At 41.2% G+C, this 23,621-nt stretch overlaps 1 protein-coding gene across 1 annotated transcript; it reads right to left on the bottom strand.

The window, feature by feature from the left end:
• Nucleotides 1-721: 721 nt before the first annotated feature.
• Nucleotides 722-16,336, bottom strand: SLC38A2 (solute carrier family 38 member 2). The gene is made up of 15 exons (XM_005148051.3): nucleotides 16,169-16,336; nucleotides 15,777-15,858; nucleotides 15,545-15,660; nucleotides 12,391-12,464; nucleotides 12,203-12,295; nucleotides 11,927-12,008; nucleotides 8,793-8,875; nucleotides 7,740-7,798; nucleotides 7,463-7,612; nucleotides 6,630-6,709; nucleotides 6,435-6,535; nucleotides 5,927-6,051; nucleotides 5,056-5,200; nucleotides 4,861-4,958; nucleotides 722-4,133 (listed from the first exon to the last, which is right to left on the bottom strand). The coding sequence occupies exons 1-15, from the start codon at nucleotides 16,285-16,287 to the stop codon at nucleotides 4,035-4,037; spliced, it is 1,506 nt and encodes a 501-aa protein (XP_005148108.1). The 5' UTR covers nucleotides 16,288-16,336; the 3' UTR covers nucleotides 722-4,034.
• Between the last annotated feature and the right edge of the window lie 7,285 nt (nucleotides 16,337-23,621).

Here is a 23,621-nt window from a genome sequence, read left to right as displayed (position 1 = left end):
CACTGAGAACACAGAAAATGTGATGAAAAATGAAATAATGAATAGCTGCTCGCTGGGGGTTCCAACTAGAAATACTGTGCCATCAGGTAATTAAAGCAACCTTAATGGAGGCATTTCAGGGTACTTAGCTATGCCTCTTTATTATTCCTTTCATAAGGTGTTTTGTTGTGTACATAACACACCCAGCTACACCTCCAGCCTCTCTTACACCCAATTCTTAATATTCGGGAAAGAAAAAGGTCCATATGAATTGGTACAGATTTCAGGACAACAAAGAACTTGGGCATTGCACTTGGTTTGTATCCAATTGCTAAAACACAAGTGAGACAGACACAGCAGTTCTGCAGATTTAAACAGAAGCAGTTATTCTTCTCCTGGAAATGCAGTTGTAGGAAAATGGCTTAGGGTTTTGGCAAGACTTACTCACCCAAGATCTAACACATTGAGTCTTGTCTCCAGATATGCCTGTACTGCAAAAAACATGACATAAAGGTTCCCTGCAGGATTTCATCTCCCATTTTCTTTTATGTTCAGACTTGTTCTGTTTACTTGTGTAGTATCATAAATCGTGGACTTAGCTCTAAGTTATGTTTTTCCTTCCTGAAAAGTGCTCACAAAGAAGTTGAACATGCATGGAATGAAAGATACACATTTAATAGTCTTTAAGGAAAATCATTCCTATCACACTCTACCCCCCAAAAAAAACCCCACCACCACAGCATTTAGGATTATCTGTTTATTTATTTCAGTTAAAACAAACATACAATGTTTCATTGAAACTGTGTTGCACTCCCTGCCAACAACTGGAGCTAGACTGCTGGCCTCTAACAAGACGGTGGGTATTTACATATGTACACGGATGTACCGCAGGATGCCTGAATTCGGTGGCCTAACAAATACGTTAGGATCCTAAAGGTTGTTAAGTTGCTGCATTCAGGAAATCATCACATCCATGGTAAATTGTAGAGGAAAAGTATACATGAACCTGAACGATGCTTTTTATGGACCCAAGTAACTCCCATGTTTATTGCAACATATACATTTGTAATAAATACAGTCTTAGTGTTTTCTTCCACACCGTGGGCATTAACATATCTCTGCCATTTTTGTAAGCATTACATTTTGCTGTAAAAGAATCTTTCCTTTGACAGTTGTTATACAGATGTACAATGTGAACAACTCCTTGAAATGATGCAACAATCAGTAATGAGAGAGGAATATATACATAAATCCTGGATTCCAAACCTACATTATATACATTTTACTTACAGTATATACACACATACAATTTTATGTACATAGACTATCATAAATATTGAAAAATAGGTTTAGTTTTAATGGATTAATGTTTTATAAATAACATGTTATATTTATGACTGAAATATCATGGAAGACAGTAATGTCTGAGGTGACAAAACAGTGGTTTAATACTGAAGCTGCTCTTTTTAGGTGGTTTGTAGTGTAGGTAACTTTTAAGCAGACAGGTTTGGAAAAAATATGCAATTAAATAAATTGTATGTTGGAAACCAACCCAGCCAAGGGGAACTCAACTGTTGCAGGTGGAGAACCAGTCACTGAACAATACAAGTCATCATGTAAAATCTGGAAATTGCTACATTTAGAGAATTAAGTGACGTATATGGTATGTTATGAGGTGCCATCTCAAGTATCTTCCTCCTCTTTGGCTGCTGAGAGGACAGTGTAGTAACTTCTCATTTACACCTCCTTGCTCTTCTATGGTTATGAAGAGAAAGGAGGCTGTCTCTCTCTCCCTTTTTAAATACTGGCAAGGGAAGCACTTCATCCCTTATGTGCTACAAATTGCTCAAAGGTAGACATTTTAATCCTCTTCCACCTTTCTGCAGAAGGTGGTTTGCAGAGGAGGAAGGAAAGCTGCCAAAGTACTGAGGAGGTATGTGCTCAGCACTCCTGTGGAGATCAGGTACCATGGGACAGTCAGCCAGCCATGGATGTACAGTACCTGAGGCAGAGAAGTACCTACGGAGCGTTAGGTAGTGCTGACTCCAGGATTGTTAGTTGCCAGTTGAGTACCACTTAACTAATAATACAAACAACAGAAGAGGAGTCTAACTTCTCATTATAGTTCCATACTACAGACTTAGTGACCAGTACTTACAGTCATGCAGAAGTATCAATACAGAATACCTGCAATTTCTTTTCCTAGATTTTAAATGGCTGGGCAGAGATTGACATTACCTGCCAAATGGTGACTGTCATTTAGATTTGTTCCCAATTAATTCTACAAGAGCAAAAAAAGTCTCAGGCACTGTGTAATCAGTGGATTACAGGCCCTTCCTTGTTCCCTCTGACACAACGACCAAGTGGAACTTAGTAAATCAGATTTTTAAAGCATCATGTCAGATGAAGACAGCTGACCACATTGCCATGATTATTTCATTAATAATCTCTCTCTAGGCTTTTGTACCCAATATTGTTGTGTTTGAGAACCTCTGATATGCCAAGTACGCTGTTATACAAGTGTTATTTCTCTTCAACCTGGGATAAGAATGAAAGAGTAAACATGCACTAAAAACAAAACAGCTAATCACAATCATACAGCACCTGTTTCATCAGCTAGCTAGCTAGGGCTCATAAGAAACTTACCTATTTCTGAAGCAAACAAATATGAGATGACTATCCAGCCTATGAGGTTATCTTTAATACTACTATACAGTATAAATTGGAAGAGGAATCCCAGTTGTGTATGTGAAGAGAGTTTGTACCAAGCATGAAATACTGGTGCAGTTATTTTGTGGATTTGACTCAGAAACAGAATAGTCAAGTAATTCAGAATCCATTAACGGATGAGTAATTTGAGAAATACTGTACAGTTGCTGAATATTATACAACTAGTAAACTACATGAGGACCTTTTTGCTTTCCTACAGAGTGTTTCAAGATAGTTTGGACAGAAATAAACCCCAACAAACATTGCTACAGCTGACAATGGACCTTCGTAATAAGAGAACTCCCAGAAGGAGCTTTATATTAATGGCAACATATGCTCCAGTGCCATTCAGTTTATCTCTACAACAGGAAAAAAAACAACCCCAAAACAGAAACAACAAAAAAAAGCGCAAAACCCCCAAACCCTGTTTTACTCAATTGCACTATTGAGTACCTCAAGAAGGGAAATGTCCAAACCAACTTCACAATTCCTGAATTAACGATGTTTTTCCTCAATCACACCCATTTTAAAGGGTGGTTTTATAAAGCTTGAAAATTTGGATTTCCACACCATTTTTGGGTACTAAGGTAATTGTACTTACTTAATTTAAGTAAGCTGACAAATGATTTTCAGGATTCTTTTCACTCTACCTCAAACTAAGGGAATTTCATGGGCAGCAGTTATCATTAGAGATTTTTGACTTGAATTGGTTCATTTTCTGTTTTGGTCATTAGAAGTACTCTTTTAAATAAAATTGCTTCTAGTTATGCCTCTACAGAAAGGCAAACCAGATTTAATTTAGGACACTGATTTAGTATTTTTTATGAGCTCTTCTATTTTATTCTTTCATTTGTTTTAGAAAAATGTTTCTTAAAGTCAAAATAGTGCTTTTGAGGTCCATAAGAATTTTTGGTACAAAAAATAATAGTGTTTCTCTCTTTCTCTCTCTCATTGGTTAAACGCTTCACTGTAAATTAAAGAGTTATTTCTCACATCAAATGGTTCCATTAGGCACATTCAAGTAAAATAACAAAATATCCAAGTAACAATGACGAAAGCCAAACATGGCTTGATAAAAGTCTACAGAGTTTTCTGTCCATTCTCTGGAATGGAATAAAGTTGTCACTTCCTTCAGCCAGACACTCACGTTGGTTTGATGTTAGCATCCACTTCCACTATGCAGAACAGTTTCTTAAAAACAAGAGTTCGGGTATTCTACAATCAGAAGAACCATCAGCAAAGAATCTGCATTTTAAAGGAAGCTGAATAGCTCATTTTCGTTCTCAGTAGGTATCTGAGTGAACACTGGCATCTGAAGTGGAGTATTAGAGATTAAACCAGGACAGTTAATGGCCATCAGATGCAACATTCTGGGTCCAGTCTAGAATAATCAGTGTCATACACCCAGTCATCACAAGTATACCGCTTAGAAAGAAGAATGCAGCCTGGAAAGAAAGAAAACATAAAGGAAGTATTTTAGATCCTGCTACTACACCCATGAAGTTGTGTGTATTTATGTCACAAAGTAAAAGAGACACAAGATCACTGCAAACAGCAAGGAGTTAGGAACCCTTCCATACTTGGGGTCCTTTCCAAATAAAAAAGTACATTTATCTCCAGTAGAGCAGACCTCATCCTCAACTGAGGGAAGTTAATGTAGCTGCTGATAACAGCCAGGATGTGCCACTGCACTGACTTGATTCTGACTCAGTAGGTCTAAGATTTGATTCTGAGTCAGTATGTCCAAGATAAGCAAGAGCACCAAGATCAGACAGGATGACCCAAACAATTGATGGAGGTCAGCTTTTATGGGGTAAATTATATAAGTAAGTCTTAAAATTTAAAGGAGAATAACAAGACTTTTTTAGTACAGTTCTTAAGAGTAACCTGTTGAAATTGGTTCTTGTCAGCAACAGAATGGCCCAACTATTGTTGAGACTGGGGGATGATAGATGGGAAAAGTCACTTGAAGTGATCTGAGCCTTGTGATGTCTATTTCCTCATTTTTGAGTACCTATGCAACTCCCACGTGTTAACTAAGATAACATTAAATGTCAGTTCAATGTCTGCCTTCACCAGGACCTCAAAATTCTTGAATTGTTAAGAAGGAAACTGAAGTTCTTCTTCTGAATTAGTAAACAAGTGTAACTATTCATATTTGGCTATACATACCCCGATCTTTTGCACTGACTTCATTGGTTCCTTCTTCACTAACTTGATATAGAAGGCAGAAGGAAGTATAAAGATCAGCATAGCAGCTGCAGATGCACCTGTATTAAAAAAGCATAGAAATAAATATTCACAAACTGTTGTAATGGCATTTTCCAAGATTTTTAAGACTACTTGAACCAATGTGAAAATGCTTACCAATGAATCCAAAGATGTCTCGAATAGTAGGGACAAAGATAACAAGCATGTTGGTAAAGGCCAGAAGAGAAACTGTAATGGAACAGTGACGCCACCATCTAAACTCCTTCCCTGCCCATAACAGCTGGGTAATGGAACTGCGAATCTGTTGAAGAGAGAAGGAACAAAAAACACCAGTTTAGTGTTCATTGAGGAAAACAATGACTGTCACCTGAATCAGACCTTCCTTCTGAAAGTATTTTAACACATTTTTCCTGAATATTTCAGATTTTAGTAAAAGCTGAAAGGCATTTTTATTTTTTCTTTTTTAATATTTATGTCCTGCACTGGAGAGGCAGATCTGTGTCTACTGGTCTGTTTCTCTTCTCCGTGATTTAGATTTTCAAAGCACAGCCAATAATGGATTGAAAAACGAGGAAAAACATCTGTCTTGGACAAAAATAAACCCCAGGGTTTCTTTTTTTTTTTTACATCTAAGGATGCTGCTTCCTAAAGCATCCACCTAAATGGCCAGAATTCCATATTCACAATGTACTTACATAAACACAAAGAATTTTGTAAGCTGATAACATACAACTGCAAGTACTTCCATGAAGGGGCAATCCATTCCAATTCCCCAGTCAAATGATGCCAGGAAAATAATATAACCCAATGTACTTGTATCTATTGCTTTGTAATTGTTGCCTATTCATTTAATTTATTTCAATTAACAGTATAGAGCTATTTCATCAAGCTTCTTAGAATAAATTTCAATTAAGAGAAACATTCTATAAATGAATAAATGGGAGTTACCAAATCAGTACATGACTGCAGCAAGACATGGGATGAAAACAAAAAATGGCAGTAGGAGTAAAAAAAGTAAATTACTTACTGGGAAAATAACAACAGGTACAGTAAGGGTTACAGCCATAAGTACAGCAAGACGCACAATCAGAAGAAGAACATCAGCACCCAGATAAGCAGAGTAAGTATGAAGCAGTTCTGGTTCAACTTTTCCTATAAAGAAATAACAGTGCTTTAATTAGATGTAGTTAACACACTTCTCAAACTGCTTCTGCTCTAAATCCTAAGCAAATTTAACAGTTAGAGCAATATGAATTGAAAGCTTCAACAGCTCCTGTAAGCATGTTTCCATTTTACACAGGGATAACTTGAAGGAACTGCATCTGTTTTAATCCCATTTTAATTCTCTGCCTTGGGCCTAATTCTACTACTGGTCTCTTTTTGGGTGTGCACGTATGAAAGTATTAACTCCACCACCCAACAAACAGTATATATTTAGAACTCATCTACGTGCTTGCTTGTTCTAACTTCAAAATAATACTGTGGCTCTGCAGAACATCATTCATTTAAAGGAAAGCAAAGAAGGCAGTATTCACCATAAAATGTCAGGTATCCAAAGAGAGCAGCCAATAAATACATGAGGAACATGGCAAAGAAAGATACATAGGACACATTCATCATCCTCTTGCGGCTTCGGCTACGAGAAAAAGGAACATTGTTAGCAATGAGAACATACTTTTATATTACTTTTGTTAATGTAGTGATATTACAGACACATATCCAAGATTTACCTTTTCAGTTCTTCATAGATGGGAAGAATTGCAGGATGGCACACAAAAGAAAATGTTAGGATTGGGACAGCATAGACAGTCTGGAAAACAAAAGCGTCTTTCTTAAATATCTCAACAAACATTAGAAATTTAGTTTTAAGAAATTAATCCATAGATATTTCAGTTTTGACTTAGGCACCAGTCAGTTCTTTCATAAAGACTGGCTATTCTCTACAACTGAAACTTTGGCAAAAATTAAAACAAGATTATATTTTCTTATACCCATACCCTGAGGTACCAGTCTCAAATCTCAGTGAAGTCCAGTGTGAGCTGAATGTATCTGTATGCAGAATTATGTTCTGCATCTCACTGGCTTAAGCCATAGCCTGATCTTGGTATTAGGTATTACACATGCTTCTTCCCCATATGTGAAGACACCACTGTAACTGGGAGCATTCCATAAGAGTCAAGAGTTTGTGACTGGAAAGTTAAAGTCTATGCCAAACCTTGGCATATGTTTCCCAAATGCTTTTGCTATTTACTTCTTCTGCAATCTACTTTATAAAATGCTTTACTAACTTGAGGAAGCTTGAGAGATGCTGTGCTGAAAAATGAGAGATGCATTTATTGCCACTCATCTCAGGCAGGCACCTCAAGCTCCTCTAATTTTTGTATCTGGAGTGTGGAGACACTCAGTCTACAGGAGGTAAACAGTGCCTTACTCTACTGGAACAGAAAGTCTTAGCACATCCCTAAGTTTACAACTTGGCAATTATTCAAAGGAAAAATGACCTAATTTATCTGCTATGTATTTAGTCTCTCTTAGTTATTTTCAGAGTCTGAGTTTTAGTTACCTGTGAATTGAAGATGAAATATTTTGGCTTGCACATATCATCACTTGTTATGTTTTGATCCAACAAAGGTGCCAGTGTCACATTTACTAATGTCATGTTCATGATATCGCTGTCCATAGGACAAGGGATCTGAAACATCTTCCAAATTACCTAGAAATAAAGTCATGTATTTATTGTTACTTTGATGAAAACAGTATGTGAAACTTTTCAGAAACTGTCTTATTTTGCTTTGAAATGCAGTTTTAGAAGCACTGGAAGTCTACAAGACTATACTTACAACAATCAGAAAGAAGACCATACAAAGTAAGGAAAAGCCACTGGTATAGCCCAAGTATCCTGTGTTAAAAGAAACATAAAGAAATCTAAGGTACAGAAACAGAAACACCATTCAAGTCATAACATTATGACAAAACATATTCCATCAGTGATCTCTTTAGATTGCCATTTTCTTAGTGTTACATAGAACAAGTTAGTTATTCATTAACATCTGCTAATCTCAACCCAGAAACAAAAACTCTCAAAGGCATATTAGGGTGTATACATACAGCGAGTCTGTAATATAGAACTTTATAACTAACAAAAGAATTCCCACATCAACAACTAAGTGAATTGTTTGTTACATGCCAAGAATGATTAAAAGATAAATTCTAACAGAACACACTATGCCTTTTCCCTTCTGTTTTTACTGATTGACTCAATTTGTAGAAGGTAGTAACTTGAGAAAGTAAATCACATTGAGACTCTCAGCAAGTAGGGCTCCAGTATAAGATTCTCTGAACAAACTGAATTATTCCAATAATTCAATTGTTCCAACTGAATTACTTTATGTATCACTGAATTACAGACATTTCATAGAGTATCTGGTATGAATATTCTGCTACTGCTTAGGGTCTAAAACGAAAATGTGACTTCTGTTTACATTACAAAGGCAGTTTAACTGCCCTGGACTAGCATCCCTGGCTATTATAGAATAGGTTATAACACTATTAGCTAGTAACACCATTACATATGATTTCACTACTGACCAAAATAGGTCAAACTTTTTGATAAGAGCACAAACAAAAGTTACTGCTGAGCCTTGTTCTAAAGAGCTACCATATCTATTGACTGTTTGTTTTCCACAAGCACATCTGTAACTTCCAATACTTGTCTTTTTTATTACTATTATTATTTTATGCTGACTGACAGCAATTACCTGAACACTGATTAGGCTCAAGAGACAAGTTTGGGGGCAGCTGTTAATTCACCTAATACTTCAAGGCTCAAGCATTATGTCAACCCACTTCTCCACAGTATTTTCAAGTGGTTTTGATGATACTCTACCACTTACCTAAATTTTTCAGTAAGGACAGAGGAAGAATGAGGATGACAGACACCAGCAGCACTAAATAGTCGCCATTAAGATACCATTCTCTGCAGGAAAAAAAAGTAATATTTGTAAATAATCAAAGTATTAAAAATGATGACATTTGCAGTTCAGTGTTCATTCATGTCTTCTTCAACATATGGCTTCTTAAATAAAATGTCCTGATGTCACAAAGAATTACTATTCAACTTACTAGATGGACCTAAAGCCCTACAATTGCTTCTTATCTCACCCCAAACCTGCATTGTGCCTTTCCTTTAGTGTCCTTTTCTAAATTAATATGCATCTGGAAGTCAGAAGACAGGAACATAAATGACTGGTCATAAAAAAGAAAAAAGAATCAACTGGGATCAGTCATGGAAAAAGTAGTAATTTGCTTAGATGCTGGTTCCCAGCTCTCCAGATGTACTGGAATATCAGGGCCCCAGCAGGGTGGTGATCCACACTTCTAATGGAAATGAAATTCTGTTAGGCTCCCTGTGGGAGTTCAAAACAGGTGAGGGCTGGAGTTAAGACAGTAGCTCAAGCCCCCTGGCTGGGAAAACTCCAGCAAGCACTGGGAGTCTCTTGGAGGCACACTTAGTCCTTTTCCATAGGGAAACTATGATAAGGACCTCAAATGTTTTATTCCATAAGAAGTAACAGCTATTTTTCGACAAAACATTTTGGTATGTTAAGAGATTAACACCTTCCTTTGAAACACAGAAAAAACAAAGTCAGATCTGTGTAAATATAATTTCACTGAACTACAGGGAAAACTGCTCTTGAGTATTTAATTGTGGCAGGGAACTGCTTTCTTCACCTGTCCGACAGAATCATCCTGTATTCTTTAAGCAATTTAAGTAACACTAAGCATCTATTCCAAGATGTTAATACCTTATATTCTGTTAGGGTATTGTCTTTACAGTATGTATTTTAAAATGGATTGTATACTATCTAGATAAACAAAGAAAATCTAATTAGAAATCTGTGCATTCAAACTCAATTGCTGAATTATAAGCCTATATATGGTAGTACAAATATGGAATAACTTTTACAGACTTTTTCTGGATTTATGTAGTAAATACAAAACCAGTTTGGTCATCTCTTTCCCCAGTTTTACGTGGGATAACTAAATGTAAAAAAACGTATTTCAGAAAGTTCAGACATGTAGGACATTAACACCACGTACCTTTGGTTGTCTTTCTTTTAAAGTGCAATAGTCTTGTGGTAAATTTGAAAGGAACCACAGCTCAAAGACTCCTTGCATTTGATATAACTGTAAGAACATGCACCGTTACTGTGCAAGCCCCACATGGAGACCCTCAGGAGTTTCAGACCAAGGACTTAAAAGTTTGCCCGTGCTGAACAGTAAAGAATGGGATTGTGCAGCTTCAAGACACAGCTGAGTACTTTAAAAAATGCTAAACAAATTTTAACAATGGAGCTAGTATTTGTAATATTGTATCAGAATTCCAAAATATCTTCTATAGCAAGCATTATTTTGGGACATTTAAACAGGTAAGTGGCTTACATTTTAGGCACCAGGCTGCCAGAATGGAATCCAAGCCAAAGGCAGCCACCCAGACTCCCCTAACCAATGCATGGAGACAGTCAGTTAAATGGGGTCCACAATGGACAGAACACTGAGAACAGATTTACTGTATATCAGTGTACAGCCGCCTAGTGCTGGCCAACAACACTTGAGATACAAATGTCAACTTCTTAATTTTGTCTGCCAGCCTGGCAGAGCAGCAGCTGTATCCAGCCTGATTCACAGCCTTCAATTTTCCCCCTTGAACTGCAACCAATTTTGAATTCCTCTATGATGATGGGACAATTAAAATGACTTGCCTCCAAGTCCCCTTGTAAGGACCGGCTAGTCCAGGGACTTCCTTAAAAAGTGGAAAATAAGGACTTGAATTCAGCCAAAGGGGAGAAATGAACCTTCCCAGCAAGGAATTTGTAAATGTTACATTATTGAGTAAATGGGGTGGGTGCATTCTTAGAGTACATTAAGGAAAAAAAAAAAAAAAAAAGAAAAGAAAAAAAATAGAGAAAAAAGATGGCTAGCACTGTTGTCATGACAATATCTATCACAAGCTGTATGAACACCACCAAATGGCTTGAACCCCTTGGGGAACACAGGCAGAAAAATGCCTACCTTCTGAACTCAGGCTTAGGTGTAAGTTGGAGTCTTGAGCTGCTCAGCCCTCTCAAGACTGGGACACTTCAGGACAAGGCACAGAAGTACAACTCTGAAGAGTGAGATTTATAGCACTTAACTCTATCCATCTGAAGTCAGGCATCTTGTTTTAGATAACTGTTTTTACACACCCTCTCAATATAGAGCTATATGATAAATTGTTCATTGGAGATGCCCAAAACAGGTGTCTAAGCCAGGTGCTCTGAACTAACCACTACAGAGGATCACCTTTCTCCACTGATTATACCAAGACCAGAGTAATAATAAGCTCAAAATCTAACTTTCAGATGCTATGGTTAGATAAAATGAACCCTACCCAAGGCACCCACTTTTAAAGCTAAGCAGGAAAGCCATTATGGAGTCAAGGTATCTCCAGGGCTAAATGGCAATGTGTCCACCATTTTAATCATGGGCACATAAACTCTGGTTTAGCTCAATGTTTAGTCCCCATGTCATTCTGGGAGCTCTCTCTTAACACATTCATTATATAACTGCGCTTTAGACTTATATTTAATCACTTCCCACAACATTAACACTAGAAAACCCAAATAATCAGTCCAAAACAGTTGGAATACAATTAAGGAAAACGAAACAGAAAAACAGCCATGACAGCATTTACCTTCCCTTATTGAGAGTATGTACCCACTGGTACATACATTAGCACTTACCTGATGTTCTTTACAGAACAGATTTCTGCAATATGATGCAATACCTGTATTTTTCTACCCCTTCCCCAGGGCAGGCTGGTTCTAAATGATGTGGAGCACTCAGGGGAAGGACAAACTTACTGTATCTCTGTCTGAGTAAGAAGCTACCCTATGGTGTATCGAACGTGGTCTTCATATAAATATATATACAGTCTCCGTATTTGTTTCTCCTAATGGTTTCTCTGATGAGGAGTTCTAACACCTACCCTGTGGTCTCTTCGATGTTCATAAATGTCTTGATGACCAATGGTAACTCATATTTCACTATGAAGAGGTAGCTTGACATAGCTGTAGGTGAATAACATCATAGATCATTACAAATATAGAATATGCCACAAGATGCAAGAATCACATAACATGTTTCATAACTTCACTTGAACACAAGCAGTTAATGAAGACATGTTGTGTGAAAAAAAGTCTCCAAGAATAAGCAGGGAACAATTAGTATTGACAGTACAAACATTTTAAGATCTTGTCCTCACCTCCAATGTTCTGCATTGTAATTGATCCAGAAGCAGCAAGTTTTCCAGCCATGCCAAATGCCTTCATTCCCAACTGTTCATACAATAAAGATCCTAAAAGAAAACAAGATAATCCATTGAAAGGGTCTGTTTCAATGATACCATATGAAACAAATACTGGATGTTTGTAAAATAGTGATTTGCCATACCTCCTTCATTGGCAGTCTTCAAAAGGAGATGCACTGAATATAAAGAAAATATTGAGACAAACAGCAGAAGTATCCTGGGGGAGGAAAACATGCAAATTTTTACTAGCCATAAATGACTTACTGTAATCACACTAAATAAAGGTGTATCAAACAGCAAAATTAATCATGTTAAAATATTATCTTTTAAACCCCTATAGATTCGAAGGCCAGTTAAAAGCATTCTGAAAACCCAACTAATGACTAATTTAGAAGGGATTTTACGCCAAAATTGCTTTCCAGAGGCATAGAGATCAATTGTAGCATAGGATTAAACAATGTTTATATTCAGGATTAAGTGGCCTAAGCATCAAAAGACCATTATAACTGGCTACATTTGATACAAATAACAGTGTCAATAAGAATAGTCTTTGTATCATTGTAAGAAACTGTATTCCCTGTCTTCCTGTTCTTGTTCAAAAGTAACCATCCGTTGCTCATCATAGTTTTCCATCTATTGACCATCCAATTGTGAGCAACTGCAGCTACAGTGAAGATTATCTCTTGGTCTTAAACAAATCAGCTTTTCACAGCTTAAACCTATGCTGTGTCTTTTTCTATATAAAGATGAAACTGCAAAAGCCATAAGGAACAGACTGAAAATTCAGATATATCAAGAGCTGTGTCTTCAATGTAAATACATTAAAAAATAATGTTATTGGAAAAAAAAATCCCCTTTCTTTGCTCAAGTTAACTCTTCATGTGTGCTTACATAGGAATTGCTAGCAGCTTGTTTATCTTCCCCACAGCTTTTACATGCAACACATATTTGCAGCATGTAGAATTCGGATCTCTCAAGAACGCATCTCTCCCACAACAAATGCACTTCCTGCAGTGGCACACTAGGGGGGACTTCTCAACTGCTGAAGAGCACAGTGGAAAATTACAACACATTCAGAAACAACCCTGGCCTTTCTTACACCTATAGAAGCATTCAGCTTTATAGAAAAGCCTAGAATCTGCAAAATGCTGCTCAAAAAATGGCAAGCTCCATCTAGAGTTCCCACAGTATTCTTTACATTTTGTGTAATTTTGATGTTGGCAAAATCAGTAAACACTGCACAGAGAACTGGAAACAAGAACATTTGAGAAAAGCTTCGCAGATGAATGTATGAGGAATACAGGAAACTTGTGTTACTGTGCCAATTCAACACCAACACATGCACACAAATAAACCTCTGTATTTCTGACAGGCAGAGATTAACCAGGATGTAACTCAAACATCAAAACAGGACAGCAAGATGTGAAAGGTTCATTAAGCCAGCACAGATCTTGGACCCCTCACTCCTAACCTTGAATTGCTGCCTATGGTGTTGACAAGATCAGTCAGCAAACTCATCTTGAAGCTCAGTTTCTGGCTTCCATACTGCATCATTCATTGATTTAGTGCTGACACAAGTGACAAGTCACAGCACTGACACAATTGACTTCATGCAGTCTTCAAAGAATTTACTGCCTTAATCAACTGCATCTGGATCAGAATCTGTAATCTAGTTATTAAAGGATGTCTGTAATGCCCTCAATGTCATCATAAATCCTCAGTATCATCAGTGACTGACTGCTTTGCTGCCTTGGAACTGTACAAGCTGCACTAAGTCTTGCAAGGTTTATCTTTTGAGTCAGTACTAACACAAATAGATCTGAATGTAGTATCTGGAAATGAAAAGGTAACTAAATAACCTCAGCACCCAACTGTTAAATTGTCAGTTTTAAACATTTTTGTCTTCAGAAAACAGGATCCGTGTTATATGTAAATCTATTCAAATACTGAACCTCGCATTCTTTATTTTTCTCTCCTCAGAGATGTTCCAACTACACTGATTATCTCATATGTGTTGCAGAACATCTTTAGAGCATGAAACTGGTGTGTAGAGAAATTAAGTACCTCTGCTGAATTCATGCTATGAAGTTGTTCATTCAGTTTAGCATCATCTGAGTAAGTGAAAGTCTTAGTAAAACGTTAACAAATTGTCATGTATTTAAAATAAAATCCTTTAGATCAGAACCTTACATGCTGGTCATTTCCTCAGGAAACCTGAATGCCACTCTGATATACTGTGAGCTGCATGGAAGTAAACCTGACCTACAACTTCCTGGAAATCTGGTAACAGAATAAAGCAAATTTCAGGCTAAATGTGACGCTCCACTTGTTCTTGAATGCTCAGCACATTTCTCTATTTCCATGATAAAAATACAAAGTTCCTTTAAACATATCCATGGATTCCTGTTTACACTCACTGATACTGTATGTTGTGTGAGTTGAGCTGCCTTCAATATATGAAAAACCTACTTAGCCAAGACATTTAGGTGCAGTGTACATAACAGTTTCCTGACGTAATTTCCAATTACATGATTAGACACTCATTTTATGCCTGAAAGCTTCTGGCAATATAGACATCGCAATAAAGACATGCTGGTTATCCCACACCCCTCCCTTGCAGGGAGAGTGCAATTTTTATAGGTGAAGCTGAAACCAGGCCCCTGAATTGAGTAAAAGCACTGCAATGAAAAAGATTTCTTTACTGGCATAAAGAAACACAGAACTTATGCACATTGCATCTCTGTTCCTGAACTTAGTTGTGCTTAAAGGAGACCCTGATTGGGTCACAGAAATATTTAAGAGTAGAAACAGCCAGATTTGCAAGACACAAGCGAAATAATCTTTTCTGCCTACTTTTTTCTTATGTCTGCAGCCTGATCCTGTACTTTTTGTGCAATTATCTTGAAAGATTTCTGTTGTCATTCATTTCAGTGAACTCTAAAGGAAACAGCTAATGCAGACTTCAGTATTTTAAGTGGCACCTCTCCTTCCCAACTGAATAATGGAATTTTCAAGGTAAGTCTATCAGCTACACATGGAGAAAATACAGCTAAGTAAAGGAAAATTCACTGTGAAGTGTTTTGTGGGTTGCAGGACTTGCAATGAATCTGTTTAAATTCTGCAAGTCCTTCTGAATGTATCAGAATCTCTTACAAGCTATAAAATCTAAAAATGCAATTCTGAATCCTCTGGCAATAACGGGTATTTTGGAAAGGTCATATCCTTATATCAAGTGTTTTCCATTATTAGTTATACAGCAGACAGAGTATTTTTGTTTATGAACCAAAAGATACTTACACAAAAAGAGCAATTCCAGTGTTAGCCATGGCATAAGAAAGACCAAGGATGCCACTACCCACAATAGCATTGCTCAGATTAAATACTGACATTCCAAAGGAAGTAGTACCTGGATGCTGAGAAAAGGAAGACAGGTAATAGTTAGTAGAAAATTAACACTTATTTCAGAATTAACACAAACATTACATTGGCAAGAAAGCTGTGTTTTGAAACATCATTGGTATGTACTTACATACTGAGTTTCATATTTCTTCTTTCCGAGATTGGAGTCGAGCAGGAAATTCTGATTTTCTGGATCAATATCCGCATAGTGGCTGTAAAACACATTGCATCATTAGCGACTGTCACGGACAACTTACGTATTAACTTCCCATTCAGCCATTCCAAAACACTTCAAAGGGAAGCCACAAAACCAGCGGAACGACCAGAGCAGCAGCACCACCACCACCCCATTCATTCCCCCGTATCCGGCCAGCACACAAAGCACTGCGCTGTTTACATCCGCGGTCACTTCCGTGCCTCCTTAACGCGTGCCACACACGCGGCACCTCCCGACCCGAGGCACCGTTTGAAACCCAAAGGCTGCAGCGTGCCGTCGGTGGCCGCGGCTGGGCGCGCCCTCACCTCTTCATGGCAGCGGGCTTGGTGGGGTATGGGTAACTGAAGTCGTTGCTGTTGGAGCTGTAGCTGCTGCTGTCCTCGTCGGGGGATATGTTGAACTTTCCCACCTCGGCACTGCTCATCCTGCCGGTGCCTCTCTTTTGTCCTTGGCGGCGGGGGGGGGGGGGGGGGATCGCCGCGCCTGCGGAGGTGGGGAAGGAGACGTCAGTTGCCGCAGCGGGCGCCGCGCCGCGGGCGCGTCACGTGGTCCAGGCGCGCTCCCGCGCCCGCCGCCGAGTGGAAAAGTACCAGGCGCGTGGGGCGGGGGGCGCGCGCGGACAAAGGTGGGACCGGCGGTGGGGATGGTGGGAAGGGAGGGGGGGAATGACCGAGCGGTGCCGCGACCCGTTCCTAATGTGCGGGCACGGCGGAGGTACCGGCACCGGCACCGCCTCCCCCCCCCCTCCTCCGATAGCGGGGTCTGACTGATGCAACACCGGCGGGAGATGTCACACTGCGCCTCCCGCCCCGCGGCCGCCCCTCTGTTTACCTCCCCCCTCCCCTCCGGTGACACCGGGCATCCCCCGGCGCTTTCAATGGGAAAACGCAGACCGGCCGCGGGACTTGCGCCGCAGCCGCTCGGGGGTGTTTCCATCCCGGCGGTGTGTCCCTGGGAGCACACAGCACCGCGCATTCCCGGAGGAGCCCGGCGGGGCTGAGGGGCTGCCGCCGGGATAGGCTGCGCCCCGAAAATCGCCTCGTTCCTTCTGCCGCGCCGTACCTTCTTCGCAAGGTCCGGAAAGCGGGTTCTTCTCCCGGGGTAAGGAGATGCTCCTCTGGCCGCTGCTGCTCCTTGCGAGGGAAGAAAACCCTTGACTGTAAAGCGTCAACGAAAACAAACCCCTAAATAAATAAAGGCAGGGAAAATTCCCTTCCAAAAAGCCAGTAGTGTCAAAGGCAAAGGGAATCTCGCGTCCGTTGCGCTCCGACGGAGGCGCTCCCGTTCTGACGGCCCCCTCGGGGCGCCGCCGCTCTTCAGACAGGAATGCGGGCGCGTCATCGCGGAGGGGCGCGGCGCCCGCGCACCGCCCCCCGCCCTGCCCGCCCGACTGACCCCTGCGCCGCCGAACGGGGGGTGCGGGGCGGGGACACGGGGAGCACCGCAGCCCGACGGAGGGGTGGGAGCCGGTTCACCGGCCTGTGCCCTGCGGGGGTCGGGAGCGGGGCCACTGGTGCATGGTAGCGGTGGTGGCGCCGGGCAGCTCTCCCGTGTACACGGCGGGGAGGCTGAGCTCCACCGCAGAGACGGGAGGCGCGGGGCTTTTCGAGGGCAAGCGGTGAGAAAGGTGTTTCCGCCTGCCCAGTGCTGGACCCGCAGCCGGGTACAGACTGATGGGGGGGGGGCTCTCTCCCATTTCCCACCCTGGCGCTGCCCCGCGGCTCGGTGCACGGCCGGGATGCGGTGCCACCGGCCCATAGCCACCCACTGCCGTCAAGTGCTATTTTTAACGTGCGAGCAAGCAGCGACGCACGTGCGAGCCTCGAGCGTTTCCTCCGGGAATGACGGCTTCCCTCTAGTGATGCCAGGCAGGATAAACCCCGCTGGAGGGAAGAAAGACGGGGGGGGGCACCCCCCTTCCCTTTCCTCAAGCAATCAGAAACTGTAGGGCTTCACTGCTTGACCGCCTGTAGAAGGGGGCAGCCCGACTTTGGCCTTCGCCTGAGCCCCTCACACACGCTGCAGAACTGCAGCTCCAGAGGCGGCTTGGACGTATCTGCAGGGAACCCTTTGGCCACTGTTTCTGGGAACACAGGGGGTCTGAGATAGGTGGTGCTGCCAGCCTCGAGTATGGAGAATGTCTGGCGAGTATGGAGAATGACTTTCTATTCGCTTCTCCTCTCTCTGTTCCCTCTCCCCTACTCCTGCAGCACTCACAGCTCGGTGTGAGGCCCGCCTGACAGCACGTCTGGACCGGCCCGGGGCGGCCGCAGGGGGCCGGGAGCCGCTCGCACCGTCGAGGGGCAGCGACCCCCGCACGGCCACCCGCGCTCCGGGGCCTTGCGGAGGGGGACACGCGAGGTGCCCCTGAGCTGAGACAGCGCAGGAAGGCCGAGCCCTGCTTGAGGACCACCGGCGGCAGGCGGGAATGCCGGCGGGCGGCGCGGGCCCATCCGCTCCCGCTGCGGAACCTTCTGGATGGGCGCCGGGACCGGGGGGGGGGGAGGGCGGGGAACGCGCGGGAGATGCGGAGCCGAAAATTTTCCATCCCGCAGTTCTGCCCCCGCCCCCATGGGCCATCCGACGCGTGACGTCACGCCCCTCCCATTCCCTCCCTCCCCCCCCCCCATTCCCTCCCTCTCCCCCCTCCCATTCCCGCAGCCCGGCCCCGGTATGTGGGGCCTTGCTGTGCGGGGTGGGGCGCTGCGCTTCCCTGCGCTTCCCTGCGCGTCTTCCCGCACAGCCCCCGCGCAGACGGGCGCGGCGGAGGGCCGGGCCGGGCGCTGCCGGTCCTGAGCCACCGGCAATATGTGCTTAGGGTGTGTGGATCGGGTGCTAGGAGTCTTATAGCGGGGTTTGAGATCACTTATCCCGGGGTGCTTTAGGGATGAACTCAGCCCATCGGAGCCACCTGCAGCTCGGGGCGCCTTGGGGCCGAGCCTCCGCCGCTTGCAGGAGGGGGAAGTGAGGCTTGGGGTGCTGTGGTGTTTCAGAGCTGCAGCCGTAGCGCGTTCGGTCCTCCTGGAAACGTGGCAGCCTTGGTAGGAGGTCCGGAGAGGCTGCCGCGGTCTGATGGGTTAAACCGGAGGACCGCGCAGCGCCGCTTGAAAGGGCCGTCACGGTGATAGGTAAATAAGCATTGCTACCGGGGAGGCGGGTCACACGCCTCTGAATGGGAACGGTGGATGCGTCCTACAGGCAGTCCCATTCTTCAGGTGTCAGCAGTTCTGTGAAATTACAGTTTACACGAGAGAGGTCAAGGTGACCTGTTTGTTGTGGGTTTGGAGAGTGTAACAACAAGCGCAGTGATGTAACTAACGTTTCCAGGATCTCTTTCAAGGCAAGTGCACGGGGAAGTGTCATATATGCTCCTGGTAAATACGGAAGCTGCCTTCATGGATGTGGCTTGGTTGCCATGAGCAGTACAGTTCTTTAATCCAGGTTCTATAGCAAAACAAAAGTTCTACTTTCTAAGTGCTTAATTTTTCTTTTTTACTAGAACTGCCATAATATTATGAGGAGGAAAAAAATGAAGCTTCTTTGCTCATTATGAGAAGAAAAAATGGTAAAATACATACAGGAAGAAAAATTGCTCTTTTTCTAATGGCCCCATTATTGGAAGGTTCACTGTGCAACATGCGAGTGCAATCTGCACTGCTCTGGAATATTGAGTCTTTAAACTTGTTACCCATGCAGCCTGTTTGATGGTTCAAATGGTCTGCTTTTTCAAGTGGTTTTAAGTAATGCCTCACTGATTGAATTATAATTTTCCTGACTTTGTAATTGCCAAGAATGTCCTTGGCAAAATATACATACAATGTGTTTCATCCAGTTTTGAAAAGTATTTTGTAATCAGAATAATAAAAGTTAATGTTCATCAGTTCCTCCCACCACAGTTTCAACGATTCACTTGTTTTCATGTCCTGTTTTTCTTTCTCCCCTTTTTTGGTATTCTTATGTTGTTTTTTCCTCCCCTTTCTTTTCATCCTCCTTGTCCCTCAGTCACCCTCATCTTTATACCTTAAGTTTGTTTGCCTTTTATTGATAGGTTTTTATTATAGATGTGTGCACCTACTCGTTGCAAGTTTCCTTACGACATCTGAGCCTTTAGGATAGTTGAGAATCTCTTAATCTGGAAATTCTGGTCCTACTTTTTGTATTCAAAAGATAACCCAGCACAATTCTGGAGACTGAAAACTGCTGAGGATTATTTTTGTTTTTTAAACACTGAAAAACAGGGGTTTGTATTTTCTTTAATATAGAGCTGTGGGTGATGTGTCTTAGGTATCCCATGCTGTAACATCTTGTAGTCTTTTATGGGGTGATGCTTTACACTTTCAAAACAAAGCAAAATCAGACAAAGATAACACTGCACGTAATTGTAAGGATGTGGTAAAAGAAACAGTTAGTTGCTAGGTGTTGTAAAAATCGAGTTGTGTTCAGTTACATGGGTAGAAATTAGCGGGAGTTTTCAGAGTATCTGAAGAGCTGTCTGTTATGCTCTTCTAAATGTTGGTGTGCAGCTCAGATGTGCTGTAGATTTACCCCATGCCATAACATGGCCTACAAGTAACTGGCCTGTGAACAGTTTCTTTTTGAATTGCATTAGTTGTTTTTATGTTTAGAAAAAGAAGTAGCTGGCAAGTGCCTGTGTTTCTTTCTTTGCTCATGTTTAAGCAAATAAAAGGCCTTTGTAATATGGGAGGTTCTTGTTTCATGCTATTTCTTCCTATGTATATAAACAAACCTTGTGGAATACTGCAAAGCTCTCCACAGGACATGCCCAGTAAAGTCATTTGTGTTTATGCTCTGCATCAAAAAGTTCTGTGTACAGTAATAATGTAAAAGTCAAGTCCATCCACATGGTTTTTAGATGATGCTTCCTAAATTGCCCAAAGGATATCTAATGAAATATGTAATATGTCAAAGCAATCTGTACTAATAGCTACATAACATTCATTTTGCCTGTGCCTAGTATGAATAATACAAAAATCCCAGCAGAGTAAGGATGTGCATTGGGTGAGCTCCTTGGTACTGTCAAGAGTCTGGGGAAGGAGGGTGATGCAGAACGGTGACGGGGACCTGAGAGTTATGTTACATCCCGAGTGAAGCATCTGCAGTGATCTCTACATGACAGCCACGATCTGTCATGAGGAAGAGCTGGAAGTGTGGGTGAGTGAGTGGAGAAAACAAGGACTCATGGTTTTGCAGCATGGACTCAGTGGTCCATGAAGATGCAGGCGGGGCTATGGGTTCCACCATCCTTCCAAACAGTTTGGTTCATTATTCTTACCTCACATGGACTGCCTGTAGCGTGTAATTAATGAAATTACAGGTTCTGATTATATGCTTTCTCAAACAAAACTTCCACTGAAGCCAAGAGGTATTACGAGTGCATAAGGAATGCAGGATTGCATATCCTGCCTCTTGGGGCTTTATGATGGTGAGTTGGAGCTACATATTAAACTTGGTTTAAGCCTTAATTTTTTCCCTCTGTGTTTATCCTAGTCTAGTTTCAGTTTTGCAATATGAAAACAACAAAATCACTATGTTAAGAACATAAGCAGCAGCATTCTTTTAAAAAATAGTACATTTACTATAATTATAACGTGGATTTAAGCCAAAAATAGGGAAAGATTCTGAGTCTTTGAGTTTTCAAGCCATCTGATTCTGTTGTTATACTTCAATAAACTTAAAACCAGTGGGTGCTGCATGAGATCTACAGTACTAGTCATCCGCAAGAAGTTGTCAGCCTTAAATGGACATTGCCAGTTGCTATAAAAATATTTTTTATGTTGTATTTTTAACTCTCGAACATTTTTAGGGGTTTCTAAAATAGCATTTCTCCATTAATCTTGATTCATCTTTTCCACTCGGCAAACACTGTTGCTTTTTTCTAATTTCCTGTGTGAACCTGATGTAGGGTTTTAATTATATCTTTTTGTTTGTTTTTTAAGTACACATTTTTGTTTGTTTATATCTTTTGTCTAGTACAGATGTAGAAAAGCTTTGGAAATGGTATTTGTTTATTAACTGATAAATGAATTTGAAACTCTTTCATTTTCTGTAAGCTATCTCACATATTTTTGTTTAGATCCTTGCAGGAATAAGAGCTACTATGTTTGTTCTCCCATTTGCAGGTGGCAGAGAGTACAATTTAACATGTGCATTTGAATTCCCAGAGACTTTATTGCAATAATTACAGCAGACTGTACATCAGCATCACTTGTTATGTCAGCAGATCTTTGAGGATCTTGTTTGTCAACTATCTAATGCTTTGCATCTTGGAAATGTCACTTGCATTTTTGTGGTTCCCTTAAAAATAGTGTAAGTGTAAGGCATTAGATGGGGTTCTCCAGCAAGGCTCTGTGCAAGACCTGTATTCATAAGGGAACAGAACTGGAATAATTGTGTACTTAGCAAGATGTTTCTGTGCTTTAACAGTTAGAGTAAGTGTGAAGGCGCTAATGGGGCAAAAAAGGGTGAACTAGGGCAGGAGATCAGCAAGCACTATACTTTGATGGAAAATAAAACCTCAGTGAGCCAGCAAGATCAGCTCCTCACTTTCTTGCCAAAAAAAATACCATGAAAACACATAGCAAAAAAACATTATAACTGGATCTCCATTCTGTAAATGGGTGTAAGTTTGTATGCATTATCCCCTTTTTTTCAGCAAAATTGCGGATATTCCTAAATGTTTTGAGGACTGGATGACGCGAGGACTGGATCCTACTTTTGTGGATGACAACCATTATCTACTCAACATAAAATTCCACTCTTCATCTTGAGCTCAAGCATAGCTATTTACAGTCTCACAGAAGGTCCCTAATATCTGATGTTTTCTCTGATAGGGGCCAGTAGAATATTCCTATGTGACAAATGGCAGGAAAAAGCATAGGACCATGTGGTTTTTATGTTCTAGCAGTCTGATGTCTAGGAGCTACTGAGCCAAAGGTTGTCTCCATGTGGTTGTATTTAAAAGTTTCTGGTGCTCATCTGCGTGAAATTGTTGAATCGGTTTTGAACCCACGCTGAATTTGATATGTATCATAAGTGGTGGCAAAGCAGATTTGGGCATTTACACAAACTTCTTCCATTTGTTATTTTTTTTCCCCCAGACTTCTTCCTGATCAGTTCATTCGAGATCCCCAAGTTTTGCACAGTAGGAACTGGGGTTTATGTACCTTTATTATACTTTGCATGGTTGTCTGTCTCAAAACCTAGGAGCGCTAGTCAATCTGATAGAAACTGTTTCTTATCTTCAGCTCCCTTGGATTCCTATGCTAGTGAAAATGAAGACTGTTAGAGATGTTATAGCTGTCTTCTGGTTTGTTAAAGAATAAAATTTAGACCTGTAATCTCTCATAAAGTGGCAGTAGGCAGATTTCCTTTATACACTGTTGTTCTGTGTTCAGGCTGATGCATGTGCATCTGCACATTCAGAGGAAAGGCTTTTCCTCCAGCTCTTTAGATTGTTTGCTGTAGGTCTGGATATTCTAAGTTGGCTGGTGTCCATGTGTAGAAAACCTTTTTTTTCCCTCTTTTTGAAAGATCTCTTTTAGTTTTAAATAATTATCAGCAACATTTGTAAACTCTTTTTTATGGGAAGAAAAATCACTCTCCTACCTGAATGTGTATGCTGTTTTTTCAGTGAACAAAACGGACATATTTTATTTACTTGAAGAAATCTGCATGGATCAACTCCTGGCATGAGAATTAGGAATAGTTAACTAAAGCAGTTTATACAGCCTCCTTTAT

Source organism: Melopsittacus undulatus, chromosome 5, assembly GCF_012275295.1.
Source record: "Melopsittacus undulatus isolate bMelUnd1 chromosome 5, bMelUnd1.mat.Z, whole genome shotgun sequence".
NCBI lineage: Eukaryota > Metazoa > Chordata > Aves > Psittaciformes > Psittaculidae > Melopsittacus > Melopsittacus undulatus.
Note: the sequence above shows the minus strand (reverse complement) of the source record. Positions and strands in the feature narration are given on the sequence as shown.